General features: G+C 42.2%; 4 protein-coding genes across 4 annotated transcripts in view; 2 read left to right on the top strand and 2 right to left on the bottom strand.

Moving 5' to 3' along the window:
- The window catches only part of LOC131140710 (pleckstrin homology domain-containing family G member 3), a 30,424-nt gene extending 23,247 nt beyond the window's left edge, over positions 1-7,177 (top strand). The window contains 10 exon segments of the mRNA XM_058091375.1: positions 397-489; positions 865-951; positions 1,038-1,068; positions 1,153-1,254; positions 1,835-1,867; positions 2,506-2,516; positions 2,757-3,131; positions 3,654-3,761; positions 5,031-6,354; positions 6,531-7,177. Of these exon segments, the coding sequence (XP_057947358.1) occupies positions 397-489; positions 865-951; positions 1,038-1,068; positions 1,153-1,254; positions 1,835-1,867; positions 2,506-2,516; positions 2,757-3,131; positions 3,654-3,761; positions 5,031-6,354; positions 6,531-7,177 (2,811 nt within the window).
- xgb (x globin) lies at positions 7,166-12,699 on the top strand. The gene is made up of 5 exons (XM_058090348.1): positions 7,166-8,541; positions 9,606-9,713; positions 10,752-10,872; positions 10,937-11,017; positions 11,811-12,699. Exons 1-5 carry the CDS (start codon positions 8,378-8,380, stop codon positions 11,928-11,930), a joined length of 594 nt encoding a protein of 197 aa, XP_057946331.1. The 5' UTR covers positions 7,166-8,377; the 3' UTR covers positions 11,931-12,699.
- Positions 11,988-15,004, bottom strand: srp14 (signal recognition particle 14). Its single transcript, XM_058090351.1, has 5 exons — positions 14,839-15,004; positions 14,174-14,246; positions 13,791-13,903; positions 13,673-13,705; positions 11,988-12,812 (listed from the first exon to the last, which is right to left on the bottom strand). The coding sequence occupies exons 1-5, from the start codon at positions 14,860-14,862 to the stop codon at positions 12,723-12,725; spliced, it is 333 nt and encodes a 110-aa protein (XP_057946334.1). The 5' UTR covers positions 14,863-15,004; the 3' UTR covers positions 11,988-12,722.
- Positions 15,005-15,236: 232 nt separating this feature from the next.
- Positions 15,237-18,710, bottom strand: LOC131140169 (5'-3' exonuclease PLD4). Its single transcript, XM_058090347.1, is given in 12 exon segments — positions 15,237-15,652; positions 15,717-15,813; positions 15,887-16,052; positions 16,136-16,266; positions 17,073-17,273; positions 17,332-17,459; positions 17,528-17,625; positions 17,627-17,646; positions 17,725-17,908; positions 18,282-18,445; positions 18,522-18,588; positions 18,670-18,710. Coding segments are annotated over 11 exon segments (1,440 nt in total). The 5' UTR covers positions 18,570-18,588; positions 18,670-18,710; the 3' UTR covers positions 15,237-15,449.
- Positions 18,711-18,727: the final 17 nt, after the last annotated feature.

An 18,727-nucleotide genomic window follows, 5' to 3' on the forward strand; every position in this document is an offset into this window, starting at 1 on the left:
CGGTCCATCTCTTGGTCTCGGTTTTTCAGTCAGCTGACCCCACCCACCCACAGAGCGAGGCGCGACGATAGGATAAGGATGACTCTCCAGCCAATCAAAATAAAGCATTTGCAACTGAACGGACTGAACGGGTATTTTAGCGGCGGTGACCTTGTTCTTTCCGTTCACAAAAAAGAACTAGTTTTTTTGACCAGTTCATGACCGACACACCACTAACTTGTGCCACCTTGTGGTCGTTTTTATGGCTTAAAAACAGATGTGGCGTTATCACCTCTTTATGCCTCTCACGCAAAAACACATAAAAGACATATAAATACATCCATGGACACAAATAAGTTCAATCTTACTTAACGTGACCTTCACTCTTATGCATTCCCACACCTGCTGTGATTTCAGTGTTCAACCTTGATGCTGCTGGACAGTGCAAAGGATCCCCTTCTCTTCAGTGTTATCCATTTCAAGCACCCCAAGCAGCCCCATACAGTGCAGGTAAAAGTGAGCTGTCTTGTGCACTTTAGTTAAAATAGCGTGTGTTCAAATGAGCCACATTAAAGTAACCTTGTTAGGGAGTTATCATGTAGTGCATACACCTGCCCCCAGCAAAATGATGATGGCAGTCGTCTTGAAAATCTAATGGGGTTGTGCAGAAATGCCTCCAATTATTTATCATGGTCTCTTTGTTTTTGTATGAGGAAAATATACGACTAGCATTCTGTCAGGGATGTGTTCACGTCCTTTATCCACTGTAAGATTGTTTACAGAAACAATACAGAGCTGCTCTGGTCATAGTCTGCGTTGTGTTTTGTGTGGTCGTGGCAGCATACGTCATCTGTATCTTTTAATAACAAAGCCTTGTTGTTCCAGGCCAAGTCTGTCGAAGAGAAGCGTCTCTGGTCCCATCACATCAAGAGGCTCATTCTCGAGAACCACAACACCATTGTTCCACCAAAGGTACACAACTATGTCCACTTTCATCACAAACAATGTCTTTTAAGCCATCTTGTGAAGAAAAATATATTTCCTGCTCTCAATTTAAGGCAAAAGAAACGATCATGGACAGTTCTACTTGTGAGTATGAACCAAAACTTTGTTGTTTCTTTTTATTTGAGTAAGAAAAGGCATGCCTCATCTATTCTGTTCCTCACAATGTAGGTCCAGGAAAGTATCACTGTAGTCCGGAGAGGCTGAAAAGAGCAGATTCATACCACTCTGAAGATTTTCATCTTGTAGAACGGAATGGGAGAAGAAGATCAGGTGAAATACACCAGGCACCATTTTGTAGTATGTTTTTTCCACACATAATAATAGTCATTTATACACCCATAAATACTATTTCTGACACACTGCTCGCACCCCTTCACCCCTCCAAATCCTCCTGCTAGCTCGATGTTGACATTCAATTTTGGCTCAACATTGGCAATATTTTTTTATAATAATTCTATAAAAGTCTTGTCTCCTTTCAATATGCCTCACACACATATTAACTGCAAGACTAACAATTTTACAACATAATAAGTCTCTGAATTTATTATTTGTAATAACATTTTTATACTGAAGCTAACCAATAATAAATAAAATACTTCCTACCATTAATGCCACTTCTGGTGCTGCATGGTTTTCCACTATATCTTTCTTTTTGACAAGATTTTGCGCTGTAGAATAAGCTAGCTGATGTTTACTTCATAATCGAATTTTGGCATCTGACCCAGAAAATATCGTAAGGACAGCTGTCATTGGCTCTGGAAAATGGAAAATGGCGTGAGAAAATGGAGGTGAATGTGAATGCTATTTATTTTAGCATATCATTAATTGTCATTCATTATTTATCTTTCAGAACCTGCGAAACAAATCATGAAAAGTACAAAAGGTGAGTATATTGGTTTCATGTATTAATGTAGGTTCCTTAGCCCCCCCCATCCAGTCCAGGAAGCCCTCCACCAAGGTTATTATGAGCTCGTCACATCGCCATTGCCCCTCAGAGGCCAGACCAACAAACCAGATCAAAAGACACGCACACCGCCACTCCACGTGCCCCCCCCATAATGATGTTAATGATATGCCATTGATGCAAGGCTTTATCATACACAAGCTCTTTTGAACAGTTACATTCAGCCTCGCCCTCACATCTGTCCTAATTGGCCCTCATGAAAGCCAAAACCTCTGTATTCTTGGCCCAGGCTCTAATCCTTTGCACACGGACCTAATGAAGATGTCATTTTCATCTCAACCTTCCCATCTCAGTCGGGGAGTCGGCCATCACATCCCAGATAATTACATCACGCTGAAGAAGGCTGTTTCTAATTGGCATTTATCTAATCACAAGGCCGTCCATAAGTCTGGACCAGACTAACCGCTGGGCTGCATCACTCTCCGCTTAGGTCTCGACTATAATTGCACAAGATGCATGTGATAAGTCTGCTTATTTGGTTATGATATATTGCACTTGGACATATCTATGACATCCTCATTTGTTAATCTCTTTCTCTTTTTCTGCTTTGCTTCCAGATGTTATGAAGGTAAGTGTTGGAAATGTAAATCCATGCTTTATTCTCCTAAATCTTATACAATATGCTTTGGTGAGCTATGGTCTGGTTTGTCAAATTAAATGAATCCTTATAGCAAAATAACCTTGAATAAAATAATGACGCCAAATCCTAGCTCACCCAAAGATCTTCCTGATGATTTCCTCCCTGTTAACAATGTGATCCGAGCACTGGCCTTGCAGTAACAAACCACATGTCTGTGACCTCACACAGCATGCAGAGAGTGAGGGTGCCCTGCTGGGCGACAGGCACCCCGCTCAGCCTGCCACAAGTGTCAGTACACAGTCTTCCAGTTTAGGCGAGCCCCAGGATGAGAGGCCCAGTCCGGAGGATCTCATCCCTAAAAGGGAAACTCTGCAGCTAAGTTCCGCTGATCCAAACCTGAGCGCCTCGCCTCGTGAGGGGGGTCTGGAGCTTCAGGTGACAGAACAGGAAAAACAGGAGGAGGATGAGGAGGAGGGAGAGAGTTACAAGGAAGATTTACTGATGGAGGACGACCAGGTAGCTGACTTTGCCAGCTCCGTGCTGGCAGCCATCTCCTGCTGGCACTATAGAGCCAGGTCTTTGCTTTCTTCTCACTTCACAACGGTGAGGGTTTTCTGCCACCCACGACTTTCCCATTTCCTGCTTTATTCCGCTTGCTCACCGCTCCTCTCGACCACTCTCTTCGCCCACGCTGGTTGTCGTCCCACTCTGTCTGTATGAACGCATCCAACTAACAGCTGCATCCGCACCGTGCACAGTGAATGAGTCAGGTTGGATTCATGCTCTTGTGGGCTGAGACTGTCGAGCGGTGAAACATGCAGGTCATGCTTGGTGCATGGTCTTTGTTTGCATGCTCTATCGATGCTTCTCTTACGTGTCCTTTCCTGTTTCATGTTTATTTTTACAGCATAGAAACCCGTGTATCCATTTGCATTGCAATGTGCCCCGTTTGATCTCAAGGATGAATGTAGCCATCTTATTAATCCATTACAATAGTGAGACATTTGCTCTTTCATCAACATTTTCTTCTCTCAAGTTTCACAATAAAAGCTTCATTGTTACAGCTGAATATTAATGAAGATTTCAAAGTAAAACTCTCATTTGTACGTTATTTGGCTCCTGTAGGATGACCCAGTGAGCGATGCAGCTCAGCTGTCGGATGGAGAGAAAACGGAGATGGAAGTTACTCCCAGCCAGGAGGAAACACAGAATGATGTGACCGAGGCCACACAGGTATAGCATTCAATGCTACGATACACTGACGTGCATGATGAAAAATGTAAAAAATAAATATTATTTGTCAGTTGAACGGTAAGTCAAAATGGCTGATTTCCTGTTAGAATACAAGGAAGTAACCTAAGATGAGGCCACCACCACTGAGTTGGATCATGGCGCCTGCCAGTTTGCTTTTGTCAGCATGGCGGCAATCATAGAGTGCTGCATTATACGTTTATTACATACATTGACTTTCTATGGCCTATATGATGTCTTTAATGTAAGTAGGCCATCAGATAGATTTAGAAAACAAGTCAAATGCAACATTTTTTTATGTTCTACATCAGGGGTGGGCAAATATTTTGACTCATGGGCCGCATTGAGTTAACAAAATTGTCCGGGGGGGGGGGGCAGAACATATATTTAACACACACACACTATTTTATGCTTATAATTTTCCTTTTATTTTATGTGTAAAAGTGTTCATCAGCTGTATGTTCTCATGTCACTTTAAACATCAGACCACATCAAATTATGTCATTTAATTTTACAGTTTTGTTGTTTTTTTTACTAAATAAGAGAAGTCATGTTGCCAGTTTGTATGTTAAACATTGAAATACTTAGAAAGCAACTGGTGGGCCGCATGTGGCCCCCGGGCTGTAGTTTGCCCACCCCTGTTCTAGGGTATGAATGGATGAAATGAACTGCCAAGATGGAGGATTACACACCCAGACTTTTACAACAAGGTATTCAAACTTTTCGTAGAGAAGGAGGCCGGACCCATTTTTGCGTCCCATGGAGCTGCATTAGTACCTGCTTTCCTGCCGTCTGCCCCCCCACTGAGAATTAGATTTGGGGAGCAGCTGCAGCTCCCAATTGAAGCACAGCTCCTGTCCCTCTCCGAGCAGAGGGCACATTAAGCTTACTTTTATGAACCTTATCTCCTCCCAACAGCTCCAAGCCCCCCATCCCCCTGCCCCCTCCAACCGGGTGAACATGCATGCACTCTAAAAACACCCAAAAAGTCATTTAGCGGCACTATAATGATTCTTATTGTAATGAGTAGTGGAGTGTTGGGGTTGAGCCACTCCAATCACCCTTTATTTGGATGTCTGATGATAAAATAAGATGATACAGCACACTATGGATTCTTTCAATGAAGCTGCTCAGTTGGTCCATTAAGGTAATAACGAGTGCAGAGTGCTTTCATTAGGATGTTTGTCCAGCTCATCGTGTCTACGTATGTAGTAGATGTACCTTTTTATAAACACATCTGTCATATTTCAGGTCCATTTGGATGATCTCCGCTCTCTAAACGATGTCCCTAAAATGGAGAGCATCCATCAGCAACCTTACTCACCTCTCTCATCCCAAATTCAAGAGGATGTCACTCCAGAGTCCATGGAGACCTCTGGAGAAACCGGTGAGGAAGAGGAGGGAGGTAGCGACTCGTCAGGTCTTCACCTGGAGGAGACGAGCGTGCTGATGAGCAGTGAGCTCTCTGAGGAGGATGAGGAGGAGGAGGAAGTGCTGGCGGGGAGTCGGAGCATCCTGCGGTGCTCCGTGTTGGATCAGGCAAGCGTCATCGCAGAGCGTTTCATCAGCGGCCTGTCCAGGCGGAGCAGCCTTGTTTTGGAGGATTTGGGCTCTGTGGCTTGCGCCTCACCTTTGACCTCCAATAGCGTCTTCATAAGCCCTTCAACCTGCACTGACTATGAAGAAACCCCCCAGGTGTTGTCTCCAGAGCCACAGGTGACCTCTGAGGCTGATGCACCTTTGCCTGAATTGGATGTAGAGCGCCGGTCCACGCTCTCCAAACAGGATCGCATCCTGATCCACAAGATCAGGAGATACTACGAACATGCCGAGAACCAAGATGCCAACTTCAGCATCAAGCGCAGGGAAAGTCTCTCCTACATCCCAGTAGGTCTGGTCAGACACCTGAGTCGACAGCTAAACAACATCCCAGACCAGAAGGCTGTCCCACTCCACAGGAAAGTCCTCTCTCGTCACCGGCCTACTTCCTGGTCTGTCTTTGACCTTCCGGGTTTGGAGAAGAGTCCAAACAAAGACTTTCACCAAAGGCCAGAGGACTTTAAGACGAGATCGTTGAGTGTCACAGACTCTTCTACCACAGATGAAGACTTCCAACCTTCATCAGAGATGATGAAAGTCTGGCAAGACATGGAATCGGGGATGGAATTCCAGCAGACAGAAGAGGAGGAAAAGTCACACGGGGATCGTTTCGACTCCATGCAACCGCCTCCAATCCTGGAGGAAAGTGAAACAAGTCCTGTGCTGCATACTTCAAGCATTTTAGCAGTCAACAGAAACCAAGATGAAGATTCCAAACCTCGTAAGGCCTCGGTGCCTCAAGGGAAGAACCTGGTCCAACTCCCAAAGATCATTAGCTTCAGAGCAAGCGTGGATGAGGACCAGATCTTACAGGACATGGGCAAGATGAAGAATAAGGTTTTCCAGCTGGCGCGTCAGTACAGCCAGCGCATCAAGAACAACCGACCCATGGTCTGGCAGAGGAACCGAGATCCCTCGGGTCCGCAGGGCTTCAGGAACATGCCTGCTGTCCTCGAGGAGAAGATCAAGAAAAAAGGTAAATTAGGAAAGGAGTGGTTTCTATAACCCAATGAAGGAGCAGTAAGATGTAGTTTGCGTTTTTATTTTTTTGAAATGGGAAAGCTGGAGCTGGAATAGACTCCATGAACAGGATCAGCACTTTTGATGAAGAAGTGAGATGTTTACAATGTGTTGTGTTTTGGATGTGTGCAGGTAAACCCAACCTCAGACTGCCCTTGAACATTTGTGAAGAGATGGTCATCCATGAGGTGAATTCACCAAGCCCAGTCCAGACCCCGAGTTCCGGAGCCAGCTCCCACAGCGCAGCCACCGCCCCGCAAAGCCCACAGTCGGAGAACTTCCACTGGCCTGACGTTCAAGAGCTCCGCTCCAAGTACAACCCCTGTAGACTGGACGCCGACACCCCCCATGCCTCAAACACGTCGCTGGAGTGTTCTACAGAGGAATGCAATGGCTGCTGTCACAACGACCCTCATCAAGTCACACACTGTCCTGCACCACAACCTGACACCTGGTACAAGGGGAGGGGCGATCAAGAGTGGCCTCGGCCCCGCTCCAAGATGCTGCCCAGGTGGAGCTCTTTGGAGCACATGCTTGGATCTTATCCGCTTCACGAAGTGCAGAACTTGCAGGAAGCCGTGCAGACCTGCTGTTCAACCAGTCAGATGTCTCTGATGACAAAGGAGGGCAGCGTCCTCACGGAGGGAGACGAACCCCTCGACTGTCCCGCCAAGTCGGCTGGTCCGAGTTCAGCCAAGATGTCCGAACGTAATCTTGTGAAGACTTTACTGGAGAAGTTCCAAAGCTTCAGCACAAGCTCATGAACGTGTTCATCTTGAGAAACTTTTTGTGTACATTGTGGTCAGCTTTGGGCTCCCGGTGAGGATTGCTAAGGGATGTTCTTGTGTCAATGCAATGTTGTCGTTTAAAAGGTGTGTTGCAATATTTGTACATTTTGGGACTTTTCTAACTCATTTCATGTAAATGTGTAAATAGTCCTCCTATTAATTCCATTATTCACGCATTTGTTTAGTATTAAAGCAAAGAACATGGAGTTTCAGAGAGAAAAAAAATACCTCAACTAAGATGATTGTACACCAAAGAGCTTCCTTTGTAACAGCAGTCATGTCATTACGTACTAATTGTACTGTAGCCGTTTTCATGCATCACTGGAGCTTTACTTCTTTCTCAAATGTTGTATATTTTTATTGAATTATATTTATGAAGCTGTATTTTTGGCAAAGATTGGCGTGTAAATACATGTGGACCCCTTTGTTTTTCATTCCGTAAAACCTACTTGAATTTGCCATAGTTGCAATTTAAAAACAAACACAAATGGCACGTGGCACATATACACGTGACATGTCGTCCAGACATTGTCTTCAGTAGACTGCATTCATGAATAAACTAGAATCAGGAAGTTTAGTATTTTAGCACCTTTTTTCCTGATTCATTGAGAAGCAAAACTGAAAAGTGAACTATATTAAATAAACATGTCTTTTTCTGACATTAGAATGTGGAGATCGGCTAATTTCAATTGATAGATTATGTGCTCGCAGAGTATCGATGTTTCATAATTGCGTTTATTTAGTTGGAACTGTAGTCGCGAGTAGATTCTCTAGTTGTCAACTCAGTAGCATAAAAGTATTGATTGTATTTGCGTGTACACAGCCGTACATATACAAACTGTCCGAACTCCAAACAAGACTAGCTCTCTGCGTCAAGTTGGCTAGCTTTGCTTAAAGCAACACCGGATGTGAAGCGGAACTAACCTTCAGATTAAAAGTGTATTTCGTTCCTCCTTCCTAAAAACGTGCGCTCACAGTATTGTATTTTGAAAGGAAAATGCCGGAAATTGTAGCTCCACCGTGTGAGTGGTTAATGAGTCAAACACAGCAAAGCTGAGTGGCTCACTCCTCCACCAGAAGAAAACTCGCAACAACACACACACTTTTCTCCCAACAATTAATAACTTCATAAACATTAAAACCCTTTGACATTTCAGAGGAAGAAAAAAACGTTCTTTTTCTTTATGAAGAATGGGCTGTGCAATATCCGGCTTGGCTGAAAGTGCGGACTTGGGGGAGAAGAGCGTTCATCAGGATGGTGTACATCTCAGCCAAGATGACATTGACATGATCAAGGAGTCGTGGAAAGTTATCAGAGACGACATAGCCAAAGTGGGCATCATAGTGTTTGTCAGGTAAGGCACTTTTAAAGACAATTATGCATTTATTATATACATCACTCATGTTATGTTACTCATGTAATGTTGAGAGCCGAATCACGTGCTGCAAAATGTATAAATACCGGAAGCAAATCAATTTAATTCTCATTTCATTGTGTTCTGGCCTCACTCGTGTGGCATTATCCTATCATTTCATAATCTAACAAACATTTCATACTAATGCACAGCACTTCTTCCCTATACTATTAATGGCAACAGCATCCTAATGATTAGTCTGTGTGTCCATTTAAATCAGCAATACAGCCTCCCAGGCCACTTCATTAGGTACACCCATACGCCAATGAGACCCAGTATGGCAAGAAACTTGACTGTCCCAATTGTATTTGTATTGTTTGACTATTTTATTGTTTAATAATCATCACATATAAACGACAAAGTAAACTAATAATTATTTTAAACATTTTTAAAAATGAGTAATTTCAGTGTGTTTTTTATGTACATATGGATGTGCAGTCCCCAGATGCTAGATGTAGGGCACGGGGATGTATTGTCACATGACTCGGGGCCCAATTACTGCCATGTGTCCCCAGTGTGACCTTAACAGTTCAGAAGATTGACCTTAGCGTGTTAGCCTGGAAATGAATGGGAGCTGTTTGTGACCACAGGATGGTACAGTAGCCTACAGTATATACTGGATGTAGTTTTTACAGAAAAACAGCTGAGACACTTTTTTTTTAACCGAGTCTTGTGTTGTGTTCGCTACCACACAGGTTTGGTCTGGCATTATAGTGATATAGTATCTCCAGTGATGCATTGTGGGTGCATGAATTAACATCATGTAGCTCAGCAGGAAACCAGAATGTTCTGATTGGATGGCAGCACACTTCAAAAAATACCTGATTGAACTGAAAAGAAGAAGACAATGAGATGATAGAAAGGTAGAAAGGTTCCAATCAGCTGAAGTGTACGTGTAAGGATGATGGTTGCAAGGTAGGGGTGGATGCATCCCTGCAGGGGGAGGAGGGAGCGTGACAAACGGCTTCACCCTTGTTTGTGTGATGCTGTTGTCATGGCTACAGGCTCTTCGAGACCCACCCCGAATGCAAGGATGTCTTCTTCCTGTTCAGAGATGTCAAAGACCTGGAGAGGCTGCGGACCAGTAACCAACTCAGAGCACACGGACTAAGGTCAGTCGGTCACATGAGCGCCTTCCTTGTACGCCTGTAATGTTGTGCCACTAAGCGCCATTAACATAACAATGATCAAACATAAAGTTGTATTTCATTACCTTCACACTGCATGGAGTCAGCTATGGCATGTCTGACATGATAGAGTAAAAAAAAAAGCTCCTCCCATTCCCTGTGGAAGTGGTACATTTTTGTTTGAATTCTGTGTATTTCTTACCCACTCCATTTCAAATACTTTCTTAAGTTTAGACTAAACACGTTGTAGAGGCTAACTAGTTGGTGTGGCGGCCATCTTTTATGTCCCTGTAGTGATCCAACAAAGAATAATAGGAGTGCAAAGGTAACTATAGGGGTGTTATTTCATGTCTACAGGGCTCTAATAATGATGTAATGGGAAAGTCCTAAACACGTTTTCTAAAATATTCAGTTTATTAATAATCATTAATTGCTTAATCCTCACTGCGGTGGTATGCTGGAGCCTATCCTAGATGACTTTGGGGGAGAAGCAGGGTACACCCTAATTGGTCACCAGGTTTTTGTTAATGTTGAATCCTACTTCATTCACTTATCACTGTGGTAATAATTAGTTTGGGCGGGATATTTTTCAGAAATTATATTTAAAAAAATTAAATAATACATGGAAAAAAAATATGGAGAAATATTTTTAAAAATAAGTGATAATGAAGCCAGGTTGCATGCAGCACCCTAAGTCGCCAGATAATTCTAACTTTCCACTCCAGTGATGACAGAGTGTTTGGAACTTTGCAAAGCAGCCAATTATTGCCTGTGGAGATAAAGGTGCACAAGCTAACCTTGCGTAGCATTGCAGCGCGCACACACACACACACACACACACACAGGTGGACTTGTGCAAGTGTGAAGCCAATGAATGAATGCACAATCAAAGATATGTCAGCATTTGAGCTGCTGAAGCATGAAATGTCAGCACCGAGTGAGCTGCTTGTCACAGTTGATAGACGCCACAGAGATGACGTACTGCTCGCTTTTTTTTCCCCCTCCTTTCTTTTTTTCTTTTAGGGTGATGTCTTTTATTGAGAAAAGTGTGGCCAGGCTAGACCAGCTGGAAAGACTGGAAGCTCTGGCAGTGGAGCTGGGGAAAAGCCATTACCACTACAATGCCCCCCCTAAATACTACAGTGTAAGACCCCACATAAAGTGCTTTTGTTTTATTACATATTATGACCTCATCTTTATGTTTGCAGTACGTTGGAGCAGAATTCATCAGTGCTGTGCAGCCCATCCTCAAGGACAATTGGACCACCGAGCTGGAGGAGGCGTGGAAGGTGATGAGGCCACGTGGAACATGTCAACATGTACTGTACATGCCACTGGAGCATACAAAGTACATGCTGCTGTCATATCATGTCAATGTGCATTCTAAGTAATGGTAACGCTACACATTACATTCAAACAGCAGTGGTTTTTGCATCAGTATGAGGGCACAACGACCCAATGTGACCTTCTTTCTTTTATATTTGTATATAATGCATCATAATCTAGGTGTCTTTGCACTTAAATATAAAGTGCAAAGACATAAATATATTTGCTTTTTACTCAGTTGACTTCATAGCCAGCTAGCACTGTTACGTAAGAGTGGGATCAATTGTATTTTTCTGTATTATTATGTTATGTATCAAGGCTGCTAAATGCATTTTGGAGTCATGGGCAGGGCTTATTCTTTCAAAAAAACATCTAAAAACACATTTGAAGCAAAATTGAGTTACATTTTCATAAGAACAGTTTGTTTCATACTACACTTTTTAACATAAAATACACCATTATCATTTTAGACAGACATGCGGTATCTAAAGGACAACAGCAATCGCGTGCTGTGCATCTTTGCTGCCCTCTTGTGGTGCATGGTTGCCATCGACCTGTTTGTCAGTACAATCGTAACTGTACTAGTCATTTTGTTCATCAGTGTTACACTAGTAGCAGTGGATTATTGCACAGGATGCATTTAAAAATGACTTTTCCATAATCTGTCCATTCGTGTATAATCACTAAAGTGGCACCAACTAACTAAACAAATTAACTTACTATTATTAATGCTGACCAATTGTGTTTTGTGGTCAGACTTTGTTCCAGTACGTGACCGGCTTGATGAAGCAGGGCTACGAGGAGGAGTGTGAGCGACAGCACCAGGCAGCAGTCTCCCCAAAGGAGAGGGCAGACAAGAGGAACACAGCGCTTTGAGGGACCGTACAGTACAAATATTGATGTACATAATGTGAATACACAAAAGCAGTGGAGTGACTTTTAACACAGCACTTTATTTGTCAACTTAAATCCTGCTGCAATCCCCCGACACAACGCACTGGCTGGGACTTAGGATGCATCATCCGGAAATCAAACATGCCTTTCAGTACATCTGCAACGTGTACATATACTGTATGTTGTGCTATTTAGCTCCATAAAGATATCGGATTCACGTTATGATGAACTGAAGCTTTCTTTTGACAAAATAAGATGGCCAATGCGGCAGCTTCGTGTGGTCATTAAATGGGGGAATAGTTGTACTAAAAATTCAAAAATTGGTTGAAAAATTGGTAAAAAAAAAAAAAAAAACAACAAAAATAAAAAAAGATTTATGTGTTTCTAAGCACCTCTTCTGAAAGTTCAATACGTGTGTTTCTCAAGAGACATGGCTTTTAAAAAAAACCTTTTTGACAATTCTAATTTGAACATAAATAGGAAATAGGGAGCGTCGCCATGAAATAGACAAGAGGACAACAGACCGTAGGACTGCATGGATTGGGCACCAGCGATGACGACTGCCGAGAGCGGTCAATCTGTGCTATACAACAAATCCTCATGGATGGCACAAGAGTCGACGTAGAGGTGTTGTCATGGCAAAGTATGGAAGTGGTCGCTGGAAGGATGTACACAGATTCTGGCGGAAGGACCGAGGGGGGTCGTTTGGGTTGGGACGTGCCCCCATCCTTTCAGCTGGACCAGGGTCAGTTCATAAACCTAGGAGTCTATTGCTCACTGGGTGGCTTTGGTTTTCTTGCTTTTGCTCTTCTTATCCTTCTTTTTCAGTCCATCCATGTGTGCTCTGAGTAGGTTGGAATAAGCCTAGAAAGAGGTGGTCCAGTGGATTATTAATGATACTCCACCTTACATAGCCGAAGTAAACACAACAAAGGTGATAGCACACGTGAATGGGCTGAAGCACGAATGCTATAGAGCTGTGTTATCAGGGTGGGTGCCCAAAGTTTTTTTTTTGATGGGAATAGAGTGTTAGCATTGGTGCACGACTGTAGGACCATATTGCCATATACAGGATTATATTTTAATAATGAGGTGATTTGCTTCTCTTTAAGCCAAGTTCTCATGGCTTGGTCTAAGGAAAGAATAGTGCTGCATGGTGTGGATAAAAAAATTTGCTTGTAACATGTCTATTTGGGTTCTTACACCAAAACAGTGTGAGCTCCATAGCCAATCCCCCAAGCTTCCAGGGTGACGTGTCCGATTGTCAGGCGGATTTCACACACTATTTTCAGGCTACTGGAAGCCCAAAACTACACCATACTTTTACCGCCCTCGCTGAACATTCTTCCATTTTAGCCAGGGTGCTCCTCTGGTTGTTGTTTTTTTAAACTTTACCCCTATTATATTGGACACGCTACGAAGCGCATGTACATTACATTTTTTCATCCGACTTTATGTGACTTTGAATACACTTATTTGCCCCCATCTCTTGGAGGCAGGGCCAACAACAACCGAATGTGATGTGATGTAAAACCCAGTAATACCTTTAGGCTAATTCTGGCATATTGACAGAATGCATATAAATATGTGCTGTCCCTGTAAAATAAAACTACTCAGACTTGGTAACTATTGGCTAGATATAATATATGTTGAGGATATACGTATGGTATCACATGAACACGGAAGCAGCCAACGATAAATGTAAAAAAAAATGAAACACATACCATCTGAAACTTGATGACCTCTTTGATGTTGACCTGCAAGAAAAGAGGTTGACTTCATGAAGACAAGCACACGTTATTCAGAACAACAGATACAATTAAAATCCAACAATAAGCTCACCACTGTGCTAATTTTCTTCTTGCCATCTGAAGCTCTGAGAAGACATTTATTGTCAGCAGGCTCAAAGGACTCCGAGTGGCCTTTTCTGGGCACTGGCTTGGTCCTCCCATCATCTGGGGGGAAAGAATCACAACGTGTTTAACAGGGGGAACATGCACACCATTGAATATGGATAATATACCAACATTAGATACAATGGAACCTCAAAACCAAGTTCATTATGGGATGCAGGGATAAGGAGAATCACTAGTATGCTAACAATGAAATCAGTCACATAGCCATAGACTTGGTCCTGGACTGCTGGATAGGCTATTGTGCTAATAGAGAATTAAATGATCAAGCAACCGGGAATCACAGGTCCAGGGTTACAGAAGCCTACTTACACTTTTTCAATGTGATGACAACACTACCAGAAGATCTGCACTTCTGGAACAAACGAGTGAGTTCTGTGAGGAACTACAAGAGAGAAGAAAATACACAGAAGTCAACTTCAAGCGTTCATGACAAGGCACAAACCGACACACTGAGTTCAGACAAAAAGTAGACAGAAACGAAGGTTCTAACGACCAACAGGTGATGCATAAAGACACTAATCAGATTAGGTTAGGGTGGAGTAAATATAAAATACAATTACAACAGTTTAAGGGCTACTGGTAGTCATTGTTTCGTACCAAGATGAGCCTCAAATAGTACAGTAATTAAGCTGAAATTAGAATAACTTCAATGATGCAGACTTGGTTTTGGAAGAACAGTTTTTAACACAGAAACGATATTGTTACCAATACTAATACCTTACTCAACAAATATTTTCCGTTTCAGCCGAATTAATTCTCCTCGTGACTTTATCAGTTTAAAAAACATTTTCCGGCAATAGATATATTTACATTAGCTGGTGCTAGCTTCACCTATACTGAAGCTAGCAGTAAAGCGAACCAGACTCATGTTGATTCTGTCAGGCTTTAACGGTCGGCGTAGTCAAAATTGGAGTCTACTTCACTATTAATGATGACAAAACCCATTTTTCAATGAAAATAAGCTGAATTCTTACCGAATCGTTTTCGAGCAGCACCATGTTTGTGACTAAATGTAACCGTTAGCTTACTTGCCGCAAGCTAACAGTTAGAAGCACACGTAATACTTCACCCGGAGCCCCGCCTCTCGATAAACACTTCCGCTATGTTTGTCTTAATCACAGCGCCTCCTATTGGCGTGGAGAAGTAAAGTGAAACCCTCAACTTCCTCCTTTTATTTTAGACAACATTAATAAGCAATAAGCAACAACGTGCACTTACTTCAGATTGTAATCAAGCTGCCTATTGCTGAGTAGTTTATATATATTTATTTAATAAATGCTGTGCCATCCGAGTCATTTGTTATTGCTTTTTAAATAAAAAAAAAAATCCAGATTTAATCTCCAGGCACATACAGACATGGAATTTAAAAAAAAAAGCATCTGCATTAAATGGACAGTTTAAAACAATTTTATGAAAATAAGACAATTTCACAATATACGACACAATACTTCATTAATTCAGGTCTTCAGCAGTATAGAAAATGTATGGACAAGTGGAAATAGTTCATATCAATAGTAGATATAAAGGTGACAAAAACTAAATAGTTGGAGTTAAATGCCTGAATATGGAAAGCCTTTATAAATGCTCATGATGACAGCATACATTCTGGGTGATGTCCCAGGGTGGACAGGTTCACCGCAAAGTCAGAGTACCAGTCCCTGTTGAACACAGCCTTAAGCTGGCCGTGCACGGTCTTGGTCTTCCATAAAGGGTAAGGAGCTTGCTGGGAAATCACCAGACCTACTCCAGCTGTGTTTACAAAGTAGTCCCCTGACCAGTTGGATGTGCCTGCAAAGCAAAGATCTCATTAATAATTGATCAAGACAAAGGTCAGCAATTACTCAGTACTCACCAATGTAGGCCATTTTTTCAGACACCATGTATTTATTGTGGTTGATTCGGCTAAAGGGAATGTTTGTCTGGTTTCCCATTGGTATAATGTACAACTTCTAAATGCACACACAAAACAACTTGTAAAATAATATGTTGACTTCAAACAGGATCATTTAGTCAGCTCCTTACAATTTGGATCCTGATATTCTCCTGGATGCTGTTCAGTGAGGCGAGGGACTGAAGGAATGGCAGCATTGCAGGAAAGAAGCTTCTCCTGCAGCTGATAAGCATCCGGATCCTCACCTTCCTGTCAACTGCAGCTGTCCTGATTGCGGTGTCAATAAGGGGCCAGTATCTGCAAGAACAATACAGTGAGGCCATAAACCAAAAAATGTTGCTTGATTGGGGCCAATTGTTTTTATTATTACTATCATTCACCTCATGCGCTGTCGTGTGGGTAAATACTGCATGACAGCCACGTCAATGGAATGTTCAGCTTCTGAGATAATGGATATAATAGCCTCCAGGTCTTGAGTCCGTGATGCAGGACAGAATGATGGTGGGGAACCCTTAATACAAAAAAAAAAAAATACTTGTTGCATCACAAGGTATACATTAAGGTCAAGTCAAAGTCAAGCATGCAATTTTGTATACAGATTTGGACCTACATAAGCCACACCGGACTATAAACCAATGCAGTGACATTATAAAAGGGCATATTGTGGTGAGCATAAGCTCTTTATTTGCGAGGAGTCAATCATGAGCTGTGAAAAAAACTTACGACGAGCACATTGGAAATTGCAGGAGGTCATTACTCAATATCAATAAACTCATCACACAGCAACCTACCACTCAAAAGGTGTACCTAAATATAGACAAACAAGTACCAATACGGATTTAAATGTTTAAAAAGGTTTTCCCATAATGCACTGCGCCTGGGCAAAACATTTTATTAGGGTACAAGTGGCATATAAATGGGTGGATGGATGGATGGACAGCACCACAATGGCGCCTTGTCCAACTTAGGGAGCCAGAGAGTCCAGAGGGAGGCTGACATCATTGCAGCATCCTGACAAGCACCAATGAGTACATTGTTCAGACAAAATGCATTATGGGAAAACTTTAAAATCTATACTATTATAATTTTAAACTGTATATTTCTTAGGTACACCTTTTGAGTGCTAAGTTGCTGTGTGACGAGTTTAGTGTTCTTTGTAAGATGACACCATGAGTCGGCCTTTTATATTGAGTGGCACATTATTTAAATGATTGATAATAATTCTGAAACAGGGTTGAAAGCGTGAAGTCCGTCATCCGGGTACTGACCGTGCATTTCTCCGCACTGTGAAGTATATGGAAATAGCTAGAAACTCACTGCTATGTAGAGTTGGCTGGTGATGTTTCCATCTTTCACCAGCAGGGGGCGCGCTTTATTGATGTTAGTGTCAAAGGTGCTTGGCCAAACAGCTGGCAAGGTGCTATTGGGCTGTCCCATCACCCAGTAAGACAGGAAGATCTTATGGAGGTCTCTTGCCAGACTGGAGCAGTTATAGATGACGGCACCCAGTTCTTTGACCTACACAGGCACCCATGTAGTGACAAATCTATGTTCTATTTTTATGATGTCACATTACCTGTGTCAGAGCCCTCCAGTCCATGTTGGCGCTGCCTACAAATACATGCTTTCTGTCCACTACCCAGAACTTGCTGTGCAGGACCCCATTTGTCAGGCGACCAAAGTTCACCTTACGCACATGCGCTCCTGCAGAGGATAGACAGATAAATAAATGGATGTCAGTGACAAACAAAAAGCATTTTACAAACCCAAACCTTTCTGTTTTAAGATCTTTAAATCAGTGGAGTTTGCTACAATTGAAGGAACGCTGGTCACTAGTCGGAGAGAGACGTTCTTGGAGGGAAGCGACTTGTTGCTCCAGGATTTCCCGCCCCTGTCATTGTCAAAAACAATCACATCACTATGATATCCATAAAGAACTCCAGAACATTATGGTCTCGTGGGAACTTGCTGGTATATCAGACGAAGAGTTGACATTGATGTCCTTCCCAGTCAATGTCCAGTAAAAAGACACCACTTCCAGCTCTTCCGTTGCCATGGAGAGAAGATCTTTCCAAGCTTTTTCCAAAGGGATCCCGAATGTTACATTGGCTTTATATTTTACGTGTTGAGGAATACTCTCCACCAGACTCATACTGTAAAGGGGAATATTACATTATGAGCATATATTAATATTACTAATTACTAATATATATATTTAATATATAATAAATATAAATATATATAATTACTAATATATATATTACTAATGCGAGGGCCGTTTATTCTCAGAGGAGAAACCACATGGAGGCTCTGTGCTCTATGAAAACCCCTGTCAGAGACTATACAGTAATCTGCAATATTGCAAATTTCCCATTTATTGCAGTTTAAATTCACACATACGCCTCTTGAATCCCACTGAAATTTCCGACCCTTTTAATAAAAATGTCCCTCTCCATTTGTATATATCATAAAATTGTTACCAAAAGAATGTACTTTAAACAAAAGCACTATCATTAAGTTGGTTACCTGCATTGGTCCACAGAAAGCTTATCACCATCTACTACATCCAGAGGAAGAATGACGTGACTCTGGGGAGCCCGGGGTCTCTCAAGCACAGCAATAGCAAGCAGAATCCCCAAGGTGGTGAGACTGGCCAATACCATAACAAAAGTCACAAGGTGCCTTGACCCCTGATGTGATAAATCAAATTCAGGGAAAAGTGTCACACTGTACAAAGCAATGAAACTGACAAAAAAACAAACATACGTTTTTGTTTGACAGATAGTCACATAGGCTGCTGCACATGGAGATCATCTTTTCATGAACCAGTGACCTAATGGAGTTAAATAAAAAGAAACCAATGTGCGTTTATCCACGAAGTGTAAATAAACTTAAGTCAAAGGGTTGAACTCACGTGAAGCTGATGCAGAAAGAGTCAGAACAAACAACAAATGTGCTTCCTCCACCCTGCG

Source organism: Doryrhamphus excisus, chromosome 13 (assembly GCF_030265055.1).
Source record: "Doryrhamphus excisus isolate RoL2022-K1 chromosome 13, RoL_Dexc_1.0, whole genome shotgun sequence".
Taxonomy (NCBI): Eukaryota; Metazoa; Chordata; class Actinopteri; order Syngnathiformes; family Syngnathidae; genus Doryrhamphus; species Doryrhamphus excisus.